This window comes from Tyto alba, unplaced genomic scaffold (assembly GCF_018691265.1).
Source record: "Tyto alba isolate M040663 unplaced genomic scaffold, T.alba_DEE_v4.0 Super-Scaffold_3, whole genome shotgun sequence".
Lineage (NCBI taxonomy): Eukaryota > Metazoa > Chordata > Aves > Strigiformes > Tytonidae > Tyto > Tyto alba.
This window is the reverse complement of record NW_024881304.1, coordinates 2,747,979-2,764,929: the sequence shown is the minus strand read 5'-3', so window position 1 is coordinate 2,764,929 and position 16,951 is coordinate 2,747,979. Positions and strand designations below refer to the sequence as shown.

The window sequence follows — 16,951 nt, the reverse complement described above, 5'->3', positions numbered from 1 at the left end:
CAGAACACGGTGTTCAGCACAGTCCCTGCCTTAGTACATCTGTTCTCCAGCAGCTGGCACTCAGCCCTCTAAGGCTGGAGTAATGTCAAATTCCTCTCATGTCACATGTTTTTGCATCCCTGAAACAGAAAGGGCAGAGCCAATACTTGGACAAAACCCAAAAGGAAAAAACATGGTTATTGGCCAGTGATCTTAAGTAGTCTCTGAGTAATGACTCTCAATCCATGTGAACCAGGACGGAGATTTTCACATGTAGATAAGCTTTTCTGGAAAAGTCATTAGCCTGTCTGAGGCCCTCATTAAGTCTAAGATGAACTGTAGCTAACTGATGTGCTTGAGCTGGCACTTCTCACTGAAACTGAGGGGTCACACAGGAGCTCTTTGCTAGATTTTCACTTAGCCTGCGTTTTTTATGCATTACCTCAAATTTTCAGATGCTGTAACAACCGTTACTGACTGAGTATCTACTTAGAAAGGTGTCAATAAATATATTGTGGCTATCTGTACCCTGAACTGTAGAGCAGACAATCGATATTGTGCCTGTATCTATTGTATCTGAGAAAGCATCTTCATTCTCTTTTGGTATGTCCAAGTTTGCTTGCACTCCAGAGGTGTGCATCTTTTTTACTGTCACTTAGTTTAAGCAGAAGTTACTAGGCTTTTACGTACACCTTAAAGATGGGATTTGTCTTTCAAGTAGTAGATACTGACATGTTGTTCTACTTACATTTGTTGAATATGTTGTGAACTGTTTTATAATGGTTTGTTATGTTTCATTCTTGTCTCTTAGCTGTGTGTGTAAAGAAGGGGAGATTGGAGATGGGAGAAGTTGCTATAAAGATCTATTGAGCGAGATAATTCAGCATAATTCACGGGGACGGTTTGCTAGGAAATTAAACGTTGCCAGGAAAATGTTTGGTAAATGTCTTTTGACTTTTTTGGGGGAATGGAGCAAACATGGGGCAAGTATGTCAGAAAAGACTAAAAGCCTTTCAGCATAAAAGATCTATTTCACAGTGTATGACTGTGGGCTGCAAAATTAAACACAGCACATCTCTGAACTCATAGTGCCAATCCTGGACTGTGAATTGAGAAGACAGTTGCACAGAGCACTGTGGATGAGTATTAGGTATTTTACAGTCCTGGCAAAGGACTTACCATATCTGCAAAAGAAGAAAAACATGCCTTGAAGGCGTGATTGAAACCTGTTTGTATCAAACCACCACTGTACCTCCATCTGCAGTGTCTATGTTGAAGACTTATCAATCTTTCAGCTGAAGTTGTTTTCTAGCAGTGATGCTTGAGACAGGTGTGCCATGGGTCCTCTACTTAGTAGAACATCTGCTAAGCCCTTAAACAGCCTCCTTGCCAGCACGCACGTGTGAGTGGCTATTATAGAGATGAAAAGGCTTTATTCTATGCACCATGGTACTTTCTGAGCAAGGAATTGCTTTGCAAAGCATAGAAGACTGTTTTAGAACCTGCATACTGCAAGTGTGGGGAGTGATATCTGCAAAGGTTAATTTTTGCCTCACTGTAATCCAAGAAAAGAATGAGAACCCTTTAGCTCATGTCAAAGTATATTTATGTTAGATACCTTCTCCAGCTCATCCTCTGCACAATCTTCTCTATCTCCACTAACTTGACTGGAGCATAGAGATACGGCTCAAATCTCAGCTTAGCTTCTGTGAATACCCCTCCCTGCTACGTACCAGTGTTGCCAACACTAATTTTTTGCATATGTTTTCCATAATGATTGGTGCTATGGGCACCCACATGAAGATCTCTGGGTTCCTAACTCCTGTGAAGTAGGACTTAATACATAATGACCTTTGTTGATGTGGACTTTTGTTGATGGGCCATTGACAATTGAGTGAAGACTGACAACTGTGGGTTCATAAGAGCTTGTCAGGAAGTATTATTTAATCTCAATAAATCCCGATGACACCCAAAAATTAGTTGTTTCAAGGGGAATACAGAGGACACTTGGCCCAAGATTAAGGTGGTAAGCATGTGGGAACAAAATTATGAATATTCTACAGATTTCAGCAGTGATTTCAAATGGACCACAGTCACCAAAAATCCCTCAGAAATCTTGTGGGCAAGTGCTTAAAACTAATAGCAACCAAACTGGGCTGTGATAGCAGTAACACACTCCCTCTGTTTCCTTGTAAACAAGTACTAGTTACTTGCACCAGGCCAAAAATGTGTAGACTGAATTGTGATGTTAACAAGAGGAATAATTATTGCTGGAGTTAAACCATATACCAAGTAACTACTTCACGTTGCCACTCTTTTTACAGCTTCTGGTTGCTCAGTGTTGCTGACTAAATATGGGCCTTTCACAGTCTTTGTACCATCCCTTCTTCCAGTTCATGATAGAATGGAATTTAACGTAAGTTTTCTTGGTTTTAGCAAATTTTTGCTGTCTTAGGATTCTTTCCTGCCTGAGTTCTGCAGCCTATAAAAACTGATTGACACATAAGCTAGGGACTTTGGATGGTGGTATTTATAGAAGCAATTTCTTGGGAAGACTCTTCTTTGTCTGGTTAAGTTGCAATCTCATAGAGGATGTTACATCCCTCACATTATTTTTAAAACCTCTGTCTCTTTCTTCAGTATTGACAGAGTTTTAATATCAGAAAGTGTAAGTTTTTCTGGCCATCCTTCATTTAAAGCTCAGACCTCCTGTCTGTGACTATTCTCAAAACTTTAGGTGGCCTTTCACTACTTGGGGGTGGGGTTTTCAAAAGAGGCTGAGATGTGCATCAAAGTACTGAATTATGGGCCTATGGCCCTAGATGTGGGTATGGTGTCAAGTTCATGAGAGCTCATTTTATTCATGGGGACAGCAAGTATGGCAAGCCTAAAGAATGCTGCTATGGGAGCCAGGACAAGAGTTTGGGAATTTGAAGCTTCAGCAAGTAGATCCTTCAAGTCATATTATTATTTTATTTATTTATTAATTGTTGTGGTTATTTGCAGTAGTTTTTGTACAGTTAAGCCCACAACAAGGATATTCATCATTAGGATGAGAAGGTCGGTTTTCCCAGGACAGAGCTAAAAGTCAGCACACATGAGCTACAAATGCAGATCACACAGTAAGGACTTCAACTGCATGCTAGGCAAGGTGCCTGTTGTGTTTCAGGTGGCAGCTAGCTTGCAGCTAGCACTCACATATAAGAACATAAATGTCTTTAGAATAATCCAGACACACCAACCCCATTTGAACATTACATTTCCAGCTGGTTTAGAAATATCATTCTTTTACTTGATAGCAAAGCTATTTATGCAGCAGCAGTAACTCATATAGAGTTTAGGGAGCAGCTCCTAAACTACAAATGCCAGGGCCATTAGCTGTCTTCTACTAGCTTGTTGAGCAGAGGTTTCCACTAACACAAGTCAGGCCCTGTGCCTAGGTCATCTTGGTAACTTCTGGATTCATAGAAAATACATCAGGAAAGGCCCCTGAGTTATCTAGTCTACCTGTTCCCATAAGGATCAGTTCCACCTAAATCAGTATTGACAGAGGATCGTCTTAAAGAAACACCAGGGATGGAAAGACCAGAAAAGAAATGAAGAAACTAAATGTAAATTTGGCACCTTAGACCACCTACATGGTCAAACATAAACAAAGATTGTGTATGGGGAGCTTCAGCAAGTTTTATGATCTGGAGTATGCAAGGATAGTTTTTAAATTGTCCAAGTCCAATAGATTTCTCTGTAGGGGATTCCTCTAAAGTCACTTGCAGGTTAATCAGTCTCCCTGTGTTTGCTTGTGTACATAAACAGAAGCAGAACGTCTGCCACAGTGCTACTCCAGTGAACTAAAATGAAGAGGGAAGCTCAATCTTGTATGCTAAGAATTTCTCTCAGTGTGTTAGCTGGGAGAAAAGTAATATTATGGCTCTTTCACTAAATGAGGTTTTTGAAAGAACATGTCATTTATCTATGTGGTCTTTATTCCCAAAGGATACCACTGCTGAGCATTTGTGCAGAATGCACATTGTTCCTGGCCTGCATTTGATAGAAGACATGGTAACAGCCAAGACTCTGTGGACCTTGTCAGGACATCAGCTAACATTCAGTAGCCAGGTAAAGGATCTCCTGAATCAAAGTCCTGGACCTCTGCTTTCATGTAGGACAGACTGGAGCTTGAGCATAGTTTCCTTGGTGTGCTTTCTTAACCAGAAAACCTTTTTCTCTAATCAACCTGCCTGTGATCAGAACAATAAGCTCCTTTGTGGAGTCCAAAGCAAGGTGATTTAAGACCAGACACCCCAAGCAACCAATTCTCCTGTCTTGCAGACAACCAATTACCCAGAATCTGACTTGTGAATGGTCTTTCCTTGATCTGTATATGTATTCTGGAGAAGAGACCTTTTCCCTACACTGTTAGCAGGTACAATATCAGTGTGGCTGACATGGAAGGAGGCAGCAAAGTCTCTCTTCATATGGAGTGCTTCTCATTGGAGACTGTGTGCTTGGACACAGCCACATGCTGAATATTTTCTCTCCCAGTTTCCTTTTTCCCCTATATTTTACTTTTCTTAGTCATCCTATAAAAGATTTTTTCATCATTATGTTTTGATATGGCTTTTTTCCCCTTTTCCCTTTTCCAATTGACTCATATTTTCCAGCATCCACTGTTCTCTCTCCATCCCGCACTTTTCCTGCATGCATGCTCACAGCTGGCTAAGGGAGAGCCATATGTTTCCTCTCTGAGGATCCAGCCTTGCCCTTGAGGTCTAGGTCGTAATACATGCACCCTGCATGCATCAAAAGGACAAAGCACTATTTGGAGCCAGAGAATCTGATCTGAGCTTGTCGATGTTTCTTTTAAATTTCTTTCCTGTTTGTTTACTCAGGAGTCTTTTGATCTGGGAAGTCTGCCCTCCCCTTCCTTTGTTTCAGCTAGAATCCTCAGTGATGTGAATTGAAGTTCAGGGCAGGGAGGAGCAGTTCAAGAAATGCACGTGGTGAAATGAAAAGCATGGGGAAGCTGTGCTTGCCTGAACTTGGATTATGGCTGCAGCACCAATACCTTGATACTTAGTTTGTAGGTTACCTTTGGAACACCTCCATACACCCAGCTTCAGTGCAAGGTTGTATACAATATGGAAGGACCAGATACGTGCCTTATAATTCAGTGACCCTGACTGGTTTGTCTTTGTTATGAAGACTCCTTGTTGGCATTATGAGCCAATAAAAGTTGCCATCAAAGCTGTAGTTCCAGGATTGCCTCCCCATACTGTATTCTGGTGCCCAAGAGGCACCGTGCCTCTCTCCTTGTACTTGGCAGACTGGTGCAGCAGCTTCTTGATGGCCAGTGCACCCATTTGTGATCCAGAACGGGGATCAAGCACCGTTCACAGTCAGACAAACTTAATTATAGAGCCGACTGTCCCAGATTAGGCTTTATTTCTGTAATAAGACTTAAAAGTACCCCCAGGATCAAAATGTTACCCAAACTCAAGCAGAAGTGGGATGTTTGTTTTACACCCAGGTCACCCCTTGAATTTACTTTTTCCAGAGTATCTCTGGTTGTGTCTTCACCTTGCTGACCCATAGGTGGAGAGCACTGAAGGGAACAATGGTTTATAGATCTATCATCATAACACAGATATATCACAAGAAAATAACCTTTTATTATTATCCAGCCATACATCAAATCGTTTCGATATCAAGACACGCCGGGGGAACTGTACAATGTTTTGCAATCGAACCTACCAGCAGCCAATGGCATCATGCATGTTGTTAACACCCTGAGGAAAAAAAACAGCGCTGACAACCTCAGAAACCCACAGGTACACAGACATTTGTATTTCTTTTGTTTTATGGGATAGCAGAATAAACACTTCAAAAAACAGAAATCTGTTTTCATCATTAAACTTTCAAATCAGTGAGTCTGTTTTTAAAGGGGAAAGGCTAGCTATTATGTTTTCAACTCTTGATAAGGCCTGCTAGGTACTATTATGTCAGCATAGCATTAAAAGTAGCTAATAGTACTGCATAAACCAGATAGATACAGACTTTGCAATAATGCATTTACAATGCTTAGATGAGTAGAGAGTTCTACTTTCACGAGTAAGATCACTCCCTTCATAGCAGATGAGCTTTTTTTTCAGTTGTATATTACAGAATATATATCTTTTAGCAGAAATACTGGAAAATCGTTTTTCACATAAAAATCAAATTATTTTCTTCAGTCTGTACTGCATTTTGAAATTATAATTAAAGAGTTTCTTTGCATTAAAAATATTTGAAATGAGGACAAATAATCATTAGACTTTTGCATTTTGAAGTCATATATTGAAATTAAGATGCTGGGCAGGAGTTTCAGGTTCAAGTTCTGCTAAGCACATTTCCCTGTTAGCTGGGAGAAGTTTTTGCTATAGCTACTACACTGCTATGCCTGAGCATTTTTATATTGTTTCTATATGCAGAAAGCAGGTCCTGTTACCTCCTACCTCCTTTTAAAAAATTACTCATAGAATGACACAAGCTCTTGGATTTGGTAGGATTTTAGTAGTAGTTTGCACTTCCTTTACTCCATTGTGATTAATCTATTAAAACAGACTGTGTAATGTTATGGCTGTATTTTGTCTGTTTAAAAAGCAGAGTGTTGTGTTGAGTGTTAATAGCTCTTCAGCTGAAGTGCCCTGAGATAATGTATCAGTTGTACAAGTTCTGAGTGCCCATCACTGATGTTTAAGTCTGCTTCACTTAAGATGCCCTCAGTCTTATGACCTGCATGAGGGCGTTTTTGTAAAAGGAGTGTCAGGAGGTCCAGAGGGGAAGCTGAACCACTGTGTTTGTGCACTCAGGTACCTGCAGGGAAGGGTTTGTGGCTCCTCTGGGTGGCAGGACAGTGAGTGCTCCCTGCAGAGCTTGTCTTTCTCCAGATCACTTCAGACGTTTCCTTCCCTTGCAATGCTGGCTTTGCAATGAGGGCTAGTGATCATGTGAGCCATTTTTGACATCAGATTCCTTTGTACCTGTGTTCCTTAGAAGTCATATTCTGTGCCTCTGTGTGCTTTGTGGGAAGCACTTTCTGACAAAAAAACATGCAGGTTCCTGCAAATAGAGGTCAGACAAGCCCCTTCACAAGTTTTGATACCTGAAGGGACATTCCTTCTGTTACCTTTGTCTTCATGGGCAATGAGGCAAAAACGAAGACATCTATTTCCTCTGTTTTCAGGAATATGCATACTTATTGTATTTTCTCAGCATTGGGGCTCATTTGCAGATGGCAGTGAGGACTCTTGTCCTCAAAGCACAGGGAGACTTGAGATGACAGAGCAGCTCCACTACCTACCAGTCCAGAACCGATTTGTATATCACTGGAAGTAGTGTCTCTAATTTTAGTGATACTGTGCAATTGCCTCTTCATTTAATTTAATCTGCAGATATGAGTAGAAAAACAAAAGGGTGCTCAAGTGCATGGTACCTTGGAAAATCTGGTTTGTTGTGTGGGAGGAAGTTTGTGCCTAAGTTACTACAGGCTCAGTCCTTGTCTAACACAGAGGGTTTGAAGACTTCAAGGATGATGATTTATTTCCTGTAGATCTTTACATGCAAACCACAAACATAAACTGGCCAAAGCCGTTCCAGTATGTGCTCAGACCTCGCTTCAGCCCCAGCCATTTTTTGCTCTTCATATCTTCTTGCAGAAAACCATTGGTGAGATCCTTGCTTCAATGGAGATCTTCAGCAGATTTGAAACTATACTAGAGGTAAGCCTGTTTGTGTCTGCCCCAGGAAGATGTGGCACTGCTGCTGTTGCAAAGCCTACTGCTTTTTTTGTAGGAATTTTGAGTAACATTTAAATACATCTCAGTGGTTTGTCTTTCTTTCTGGATGCTTTTTTCTGTGTCATTTCTTATTTTGTGTATTTTACATAAGCAAATGTAATGGAAAAGATTGGAGTTTTCACATCTATAGGGGATCTGGCACAAGCATCAAGCATACATGCCTCTTTCCTATCTGCTTTGCCACCTCCCCTTCCCCTCTACCCTGGAGAGTTTGTTCTCCAAAGCATGTTTAGTTCTTGACCACTGTCAGGACAAAGAGTGAATGTTTCATGACTGCCCATGCCAAGCTAGATTGTAGCTACCTGGTTTTGGGAGTGTGGATCTCTAAATAAAAGAAGTCCCCAGGTTATAAACCCTTGAGGCTTCTGCCCAGGATTCATTTAGTTAATATTTTCACTAGAGGCAGACTGATCTTCCTTTTACCTCCATCAGAGTCATCTGGATCTGCTCTATCATTGCTCACAACAGTCTTGGCCTGTTTTCAGCCCTGTGTCTGTTAGTTCATAGAAAGGTTAGGGTTGGAAGAGGCCTTAAAGATCATCTAGTTCCAAACCCCCTGCCATGGGCAGGGACACCTTTCACCAGCCCAGGTTGCTCCAAGCCCCGTCCAACCTGTCCTTGAACCCTTCCAGGGAGGGGGCAGCCACAGCTGCTCTGGGCACCCTGTGCCAGTGTCTCACCACACTCACATTAAAGAGTTTATTCCTTAAGTTGTTTACAAAACTCACTAACTGCAATTGTGATTATAGAGTGGATTCTCTTTTTCTCCTTTTCAGGCGAGAAGGTACAGTTTTAGTCTCTGTAGATGTACTTGTGTGTTGAAAGCACACAAGGAGTATTAGTCCAGTACACCCTTGTTCACATTAGGTGCATTCATACCGGTGGCTTCATTGTCCAAGCTATGTTTTTTGGCATTTATGCCTCTGTTGTATTACATACCTATCCTTGGTGTCCGGTAGCCTCTTGTATACGTTTGCTTTGCAATAGCTCTGCCTCTAGTGTGTTGCTTAGAGTTTCCTCTCCCTTCCTGATAGACCTCCTCACTAATTCATGCTAGTCAGTTCATCCATGATGAAATCTCGTATTGTTTTTGCAGAACTGCGGCCTGCCTGCAATACTGGATGGACCAGGCCCCCTTACTGTATTTGTACCCAGCAATGATGGTGTGGATAAGTTGAGAGATGGAAGGCTCATTTATCTTTTCACAGAGGTGAGAGCTCATAGTACTTCAACACAGTTAGCTCAGGATGTCTTACACTAGGCTGTGCTGGAATGGCTTCTGCAACGTATCTGATCATTGCTGAAGGCTGTTCTTCCTGGAGATGGTTATCCACGTCTCTGTTTCTGTAAGGCTTTGGGAGAGAAGTGAATGCTGATGGCACCTGCAATGAGAAGTATGGTTAGCCAGATTGTTCAAATCAGATGTTTGGCTTGCTTTCCTCACCCCGGCTTTGGGTGGGGAAAAATGAAGGAACTCACTTGCCAAGTGAATTCACTGCTATAGTACATTGGCATTGTCAGTCACTGGTTAAAATAAAATGTAGTTGTCTCCTCTTACTGCTGACCATTGAAGAGGTATCTAATTCTTATGTTTTCTTCTTTTCCTTAGGGCATAAATAAGCTTCAAGAACTTGTGAAACATCATATCTACACTTCAGCAGCGGTAAGGCCAGCAGCTCTAATTCCAGATAATTTGGGGCCTTCGGCCCTGCATATTAGCAACTGTGTTGTTTGGCATAGAGGTTGGAGTGTGGATGACTTCTGCTTATACTTCTTGGACTTCCCCTGGAGGAGCAGAGATTTGATTCAGGATCTAATGAGGCAAAATGTTTACTGTGAAAGCAGTTGCCAAAAGGGACAGCTTGCGCTCTTCCGTCACAAAACTCTGAGTTCCCTGGGAGTGATGGTGCTCCTTAACTGGATGGTCTTCACAATGAAAATATTGTCCAGCAGAGTTTACTGCAGGCAAATGCTCTCCTGTTATCACTTTAATTTGTGAAACTAATTAGGAGTCTACCTTAATTATGAAGTCTCCAGCCTACAGTTTCCCTAAAACACTAATATCAGGAACACAAAAGTTATAGCCAAGCTAAGAATTGGTCCAAACTCTCTGCTGCTTTTCCTCTCTCCTTGGGCTCAATCAGTGGATCAAGTTAGAGATGGACAGCTGGTGCAAGTGAGCCTGTGATCTGAGCCAGTACTGCCAATTCTTGCACCAGCATTGCTGTGTACTATAATGGTAAATAAAATCAGTATAGTTCATCAACAAAGCATTTTCCGTTATACAATAAACAAGAGAAATGTTTAAAGTTAAACACAAAACCTGTGGAGGAAGTGAATACTCAAGCATCATAGTACAATGTCATGTCCTTCATTAAGAAATATCAATATTATTCCCATTCTTTACTGAGAAGCAAATGCCAGTCCTTGTGATTTTCCTAATTCCAATAGAGAAAATAAGCAGCACTTTGACAAAACCCCCAAAAGTAGTTTTGCTTGCAATTGATGAATAACAACATGCTAACAAGCTGAGTTACTGTTTAATAACCTGGTGGACACAAAAGTAACAATTGTCTTGGTTCTCAGAATGTCTCACCTCAAATCCTGAGTTCCACAGTACAGCAGCTGCAGTTCACCTTTTTTCTGCCTTTAGAAATAAGTTTATTAAGTCAGAATGTTCTCTGTTATGCTTCTGGCTGAGCTTTCATTGTTTATTGAATATGTCCTGGAAAATCCCTTGTTAGTCTGACCCTCCCTGCAGCTGTATTAGTAAGAGACACTATTAGTGAGACTTGATTTCAGGTGTGCCGGTCTATTACTTACACAAGGAATGAAAACCAAGGCTTCTGCTGCTGGCAACACTGTGTTTGTGTTATTGCAAACAATTCACCTGAAGTCCCAGATTTCCCTCTGACTCATTGTTTGTGTTAAGGTATTTCATGAAATGTAAATGTTAAAGTCAAGTCAACGTTTTTTAAGTGGCAGGAATCACGGAAGGATTCTGTAAGCTGTACTGAAATGACCCTGCTTTTTCATGGTGCTGTTCCCTTGTGGTTTTATTTCAGGTGACTGTAGAAAAGCTGATAATGATGCCACACATTGTTACTATGGCTAACCAGATACTTACCATCAACATCAGTGCAGATGTAAGTATGAATCAAAACCCTTTTGGGCAAACCCTCCCATGCTAGGAGAAAGTCTGGTTGTGGTTCTGAACAATGTGGTTTCAGCCCATCTCTGCTTCCTCCTCTGCCTAAAAAGCTAGACTTAAATGAGGTCACTGAATTAGTTTGCTTCTTATCCAACCTGTGACTCCTAAGAGACTTGACCATTTGTGTGGCTGCACTTGATGCTGTGTACTATTTGTTTCCTGCATTGACTTTATGCAGTTGATACAGTCTAACGCACTAAAGTGCAGATAAATTATTTGTGTTTCTGCATCAGGGAAGAATTCTGATGGGTGAATCAGGGATCCCCTTAAACATGCGAGACATTGTGGCTTCAAATGGTATTATTCATACCTTGGATGGCATCTTCATCCCTCCTTCAATAATTCCCATTTTGCCTCACAGATGCAATGAAGAGCAACATAAAATTGTGACGGTAAGTCAGCTTCTCCCACTCTCACGCTGGTGGTTGTTGTAGACCCCATGCTTGCCTGGAGGGACAAAAGCAGACTGTGCAAATTGCATCTGGGAAATGAGTTCTCTCTGAGAGGTCCCCTGACATGAACTTAGGCAGTATCAGCACTGTCATTGTTTCTTCTGCTAACACTCGGCACTGCTTTTCTGGCAATCAGCAAATGTTCCTTGTAGGTTGTTGTTCTTTCCTTGCACCCATCCTACCTTTGATTCAGAAGTATATTTGCCTTTTCATGAGGCTTTAAATTATGATTTTCACACCACAGTTACTAACTCAGCTGACAACACTTTGGTCCTATCACTATCAGCATTGGTGTCCTGTAGTCTGGGCAGGAAGCAGTCATTCAGTAGCAGGAGCTACAAATGCTGTGTGATACTCTCACCTGAACAGCTTTGTATACCTTATTTTAGGTGCTTGCTCCCCAGTTTGATCATTGGTAGGTTACTGAAGAAAGAAGATAAGGCTCTGAAGGGGGAAGAGGTACCTGATTTGGAGAGACGCAGTTAATCCCAAGTGGTCAGAGGGTCCACATAATTTGCTGATTTAGTTAGGCCTGCTGCATGGATGCCCAAAGTGTTTTCCAGCATAGCTGTGTGTCTGGTGGCTGAGAAGCCCAAGGTGGAGACAGACCCCATCTTGCAGTCAGGTGCAAGCATCTCCTTGAGACAAGCCAATCATTCTATTTAAGTGATAAACCTACCTCATTTCAGAGTGTGAAAACTCCCTCCTAGGAATGTTTCTGATACATGTGATGTTTTGGATCTATACTGGAAGCAGTTCTTGGCATAGGGAATGGGTTCATTTGAGAAGATTAAGTCTTCCCCTCTTGTTTTCTCAACAGGGCTCTTGTGTGGATTGTGAGGCCCTCAACAACAGCATTTGCCCACCTGGCAGCAGAGAAATGGTAAATATTTGTGATTATTTTGGTAATTTCTTCTTTGCATAATGACATACAGACTGATAGATAGTTTCTAACCCAAGCCACTTTCAAATTGAGAGCAGGAAAGGCAACCAATAGAGAGGCTTGTTAGAGGACACGTGCTCCCCTCATATCCATGCTCTGATCCCAGACTGTCACCCACTAACTGCGTGTGCTATTTCTTATTCTGAAATCTGTTTACTGAATCAATGGAGAGAGCTGGGAGACAGTCTGGGCCAAATGAAATTGTAGACTTGCAGCTTTTAGCACTTCTGCTCTGCTTCAGGCAGGGCTTTCCTGCTCACATTTCAGCTCCTCCAGACTGCTAGAACCAAGCCTGATCCCACTAGTACCATCCAGTACTACCACTGCCTATATCATGGCCACAGAATCACAACAAGATTTCTGCACTGCGGAGGGTGAGAAACAATTTGTTCTTGGCCTGTGCTCCAGGCTGATTCAGAGATGAGCAGAACTAGCTGAAGGTGGAGTAAGGAGGAGGAGGTGGCTGGGTGCCGGTTTTTGAGTTATTCCATGCTGAGTTTAGCAGAACAGCAAGTTCTAGGAAAACCCCATGTGAAGGCCAGGCCTAAGATGTCTGTGAAAGGCAGAGAGGGGGGTGTTCACCAGTTAACTGTTGGGTGTCTTCTGAGACATCTGACTTCTGGAGAACTTGCTGATGCGGTCTCAGCATGAATGTCTGAAGTAGAGCTCTGCAAAATCACTAGTCGCTCATTTTCCTCTTTGACTGAAGCAGGTGAAGCCAGAATCATCCCAGGCCCAATTCTGCCCATGCCTAACTCCATGACAGGTCACTGAACATTGTTCCAAAATTATTTGCAGTCCTTTGCCCTCTCTCACTCTCTGTCTCACCTCTCTCTCTTTTTCCTTTCTTCCCTCCTTCACTCTCTCATTCTCTCTTACTCCCGTTCTGTGCCACTCTCCCTCCCTCCTGCCTTTCCCCCCGCCTTCTATTTCCTCCCCTCTTTCTCTATTTCTCTATTTCTTCCTGTCCCTGCCCTTTTCTCCCCTTTCTCCCCCTTGTCTCTTCTCCCTCCCTTCCTCCCCCTCTCTCCCTGTCATCTCCCCCTACTCTTGCTCTCTCCCTTATCATAGACACTATTATTAGAACAAAAGGGCAGCACCTTGGCTTAGACTTGTGAACTGCTGGGAGCAAGAGAAAGCTGCTGTGTGCCTTCCTTCATGATAGGCATGCCATTAACAGTATGTTGTTCACCTTGGCTCCTCTGTGAACTTCCTCAGCTCAGAGATAGGCATAGTTGCTCTCTGCAGCAAAAAGAGCGGAGCAGAAGGTTACGGTACTGATGGCTTGTTTTGTTTGTACAGGAACCAACACTCTTACCAAAAGAATGTGTCTACGTCCATGATCCACAAGGCCTGAATGTCCTGAAGAAGGGGTGCGCCAGGTACTGCAATCAAACTGTCACGGTGAGTGTGATGAAAGACCACATTCCCTCTGAAAGGAGCTCAGCTTTGCTCTACTTTATTCATCAAGAAGAGCTCTGACTCCTTGAGCTGAGAGAGGACTGGGTGGGAGCAAAAGGAAAGCTGTCCCATGCAAAGGACTGTCCCCAGGACCATCACATGAACTGGCTACCTGCTTTTTCTTTGGCAAACAGAGAGAACACAGGATACCAGCCTGCTGCAAATGTTAGAAAGCAGCTCAATTGTACCTGAGTATGATCTATAAATAAAGGACACCAGGTGCAACTAGCCAAGCTGGAGGAAGCCATGAGACAAATGGTGCAGTGTTAGCTGTGGCATGTTTTCTGTGAGGGTGCCCTGGTTTTAGCATTTCTCCCAAAGGAAGCTGAGCACAGGGAAAGTGCTGTAAGCTGAGAAGTGATTGCATCCTGTTTATGAAACATTGTCAGATGGTTCAGGAAAGCCGCTCTTAGTGAGTTTATGGACCTGACATTTGCCTGCAGCTCCTGAGCTCCCACAGTGACAAATATATGGAAGGATTTGTGGGTGTCTCATTAGATACTGCTGATTGTCTGTCTTGTGATTGTTCTTCTGTTGGTCGGTTGTAACAAGGCCTGTGATCCAGAACTGCTACATCCCTCCAAAGGAATGCAGTCCTCAGCAAGGATAAAGTAGGAGTAAGTGGGCCAGCACTATTAAAGAAATAAAAGCTCATAGAAGACATGGATCCTATTTGTTGAAGTCAGAGAACAAGCAGAAAATAGTAATTTATTCTGAGAATAATAGGCTGTGAGCAGAAAGAGGGGTATTGCTGAAGAATAATTTAAGTGCAGGAGCTCCTAGAAACACAGATGCCAAATGAGACAGTCCATTTCAGTCCATGGCAGAGGAAGACCAGGATTCCAGAATTATGAGGGCAGGATGACTCCAGGAAATTCTTGTTAAGCCATATCATACCTTACCAATTTTGCTTTTGTTTCAGAAACCTGGATGCTGCAAAGGATTCTTTGGTCCCGACTGCATGCCGTGCCCAGGGGGATTTTCCAGTCCATGCTATGGCCGAGGAAATGTAAATATCAAAGATCCTGCTGTGTTGCAATGAGCAGTTGAGACAGTGTGCTTCGAGAGTGTAGCTGTAGATAAGTACAATTCAGAGTTTGTGCTCCAGGGCTAAGCCCACAACAGTGGCAGTACAAGATCCAGGAGGAATGGCACATACTCGGTGGGTTTACTATCTTGAGCTCTAATGTGAATCATGTCATGGCTGTTGAAGACAGCTGTATTTTGAGATTTTGTATTACTACCATCACGCTTCAAAGTCCTATTTCTTACTGCAAGTATCAATGTGCCTTTGACAAATATCAATGTCTTGGCTCTGCCTTGGTTCCCTGAGTTTCAGTCACTTTGGTTTTCTTTTGGTTTTCCTTCCAGTGCAGTGATGGCATACAAGGGCATGGCACCTGCCACTGTTCTGAAGGTTTCAAAGGAATAGCCTGCCACATCTGTTCAAACCCAAACAAGCACGGCGAGAACTGTGATGAAGGTTGGTAATTCTGCTGGAGTGGCTAGAATAAAATGTAGGGCAAGGGCGTAGTGCAGGTTCATGTGTCCTGGATTCCCTTCTGGCAAGACCACCATCGGAAATGTCATCGTGGGTGTCCCTTCAAACAACAGTGGAGAAAACATAGCTGATAGGACAGTGGTGATGGGGGTCTTGGAAACTTCAACCAAATTTAGATGTGGGACTTTGATTTAGATCTCTCCTGATAGGAAATAAAAGACAGTTGACAAGGACCTTGAGCTTGATAGCCTAAATTTGAGCCTGTCCTTACAGCCTATAAAAACACAGACCCAAACAGTCACCGGATCTGTTCCCTGGCCAAATTTTGAGTAATGACACATGTCTCTCAGCAAATATCCCTCTGTCAAGAACAAATGGATTGGTCATTTGATTCAGAAGAGGTCGTGAAGGGAAGTTGAGAATCTACAAAATGCTGTCACGGTGGTGGATTCTGGACTTTTTTCAGTTACTGATCTTACTCCATGTACTTGACAGATTGTGGCTGTGTTCATGGTGTCTGTGACAACAGGCCTGGCAGCGGTGGTGTGTGTCAGTCCTGGTCCTGTAAGGAAGGCTATACTGGGAAGTTCTGTGACAAGACATCCAACAACTGTGGCCCAAGTGGGCTGTCCCAGTACTGCCACCGGAACGCTGTTTGCAGCCTCAATGACACAGCAAGGTCAGTCTTCCTGGCATATACATTCAGGTGGGCATATTGTCATTGTACAGGCACACAGTGGCTGTGAGGCTGCCAGCCCTGTAATTGTGTATAAACATCTGCATACTTGGTGCACAGGATTGTTTGTTTGAGTAACACAGCCAACCTGCTAGAAATCAAAAGTCAGATTCTTGCTTGCTTGAGAAGCTCAAACTGCCTTTTTTGCTCTCTGCTGGCTTTCAGAAGGGGCGGCTCTATGTGTCCCTTTTGTGCTTATACTTTTAAGGTGCATTTGCATGGATGGGTATGAAGGTGACGGGTTTTCCTGCCAGCCCATTGACCTGTGCAGTCAGCCAGGACGAGGAGGCTGTTCACAAAATGTAAGTGGGGTCAGACTGCTGAAGCGTGGAAAGCAGCTCCTATCAATCAGAGCAGGGATCCAGGACTCCTGGGACTGTTACACATTTTGTGTGCTAATTTTCCGTGTCTATAAGATGGGGTGGAATAGCAGGTACCTTGACACAGTTATCATAAGAATGCCAATCATTTGGTTTGGTGACACCCCAAGGAGAATTTGGCAGGTTTGCACCAGATATTTTGGCAGCTACAGAGGTTAGCTGTACAGATAATTTCTGGTTCGTATTGATTTTCCCCTCAAGCTCTTCCTAATGTGTGTTAGTTTTTCTGTTACTGTGTTCAGGCTGTAGTTTAGCTGTGAGCTCCAACTCCTATTTCTAGAAACCATGAACACTACATTATTATGCCTTCGACACTACATTATTATAAAAGAACTGTGGTGCTCTATGATGGAAATGACTGTCAAATGGACAGACCTCATCATAATTTAGATCCCTCAGTGAGAGGAACACACTGGGCCGTGTAGAAGGAAATAGGATGGCATTGGGTACAAA

The 16,951-nt window shown here is 42.7% G+C and overlaps 1 protein-coding gene across 4 annotated transcripts in view; it reads left to right on the top strand.

The window, feature by feature from the left end:
* Positions 1-16,951, top strand: part of STAB1 (stabilin 1) — a 63,024-nt gene that overhangs the window by 15,880 nt on the left and 30,193 nt on the right. For all 4 annotated transcript variants that reach the window (XM_042799331.1, XM_042799329.1, XM_042799330.1 and 1 more), the window contains 15 exons: positions 791-918; positions 2,304-2,395; positions 3,973-4,095; positions 5,661-5,807; positions 7,674-7,736; positions 8,911-9,024; positions 9,424-9,477; positions 10,880-10,960; positions 11,259-11,417; positions 12,298-12,360; positions 13,723-13,824; positions 14,804-14,890; positions 15,253-15,364; positions 15,878-16,061; positions 16,327-16,420. In XM_042799331.1, the coding sequence (XP_042655265.1) occupies positions 791-918; positions 2,304-2,395; positions 3,973-4,095; positions 5,661-5,807; positions 7,674-7,736; positions 8,911-9,024; positions 9,424-9,477; positions 10,880-10,960; positions 11,259-11,417; positions 12,298-12,360; positions 13,723-13,824; positions 14,804-14,890; positions 15,253-15,364; positions 15,878-16,061; positions 16,327-16,420 (1,603 nt within the window). The remainder of the gene's footprint in view (positions 1-790; positions 919-2,303; positions 2,396-3,972; positions 4,096-5,660; positions 5,808-7,673; positions 7,737-8,910; positions 9,025-9,423; positions 9,478-10,879; positions 10,961-11,258; positions 11,418-12,297; positions 12,361-13,722; positions 13,825-14,803; positions 14,891-15,252; positions 15,365-15,877; positions 16,062-16,326; positions 16,421-16,951) is intronic.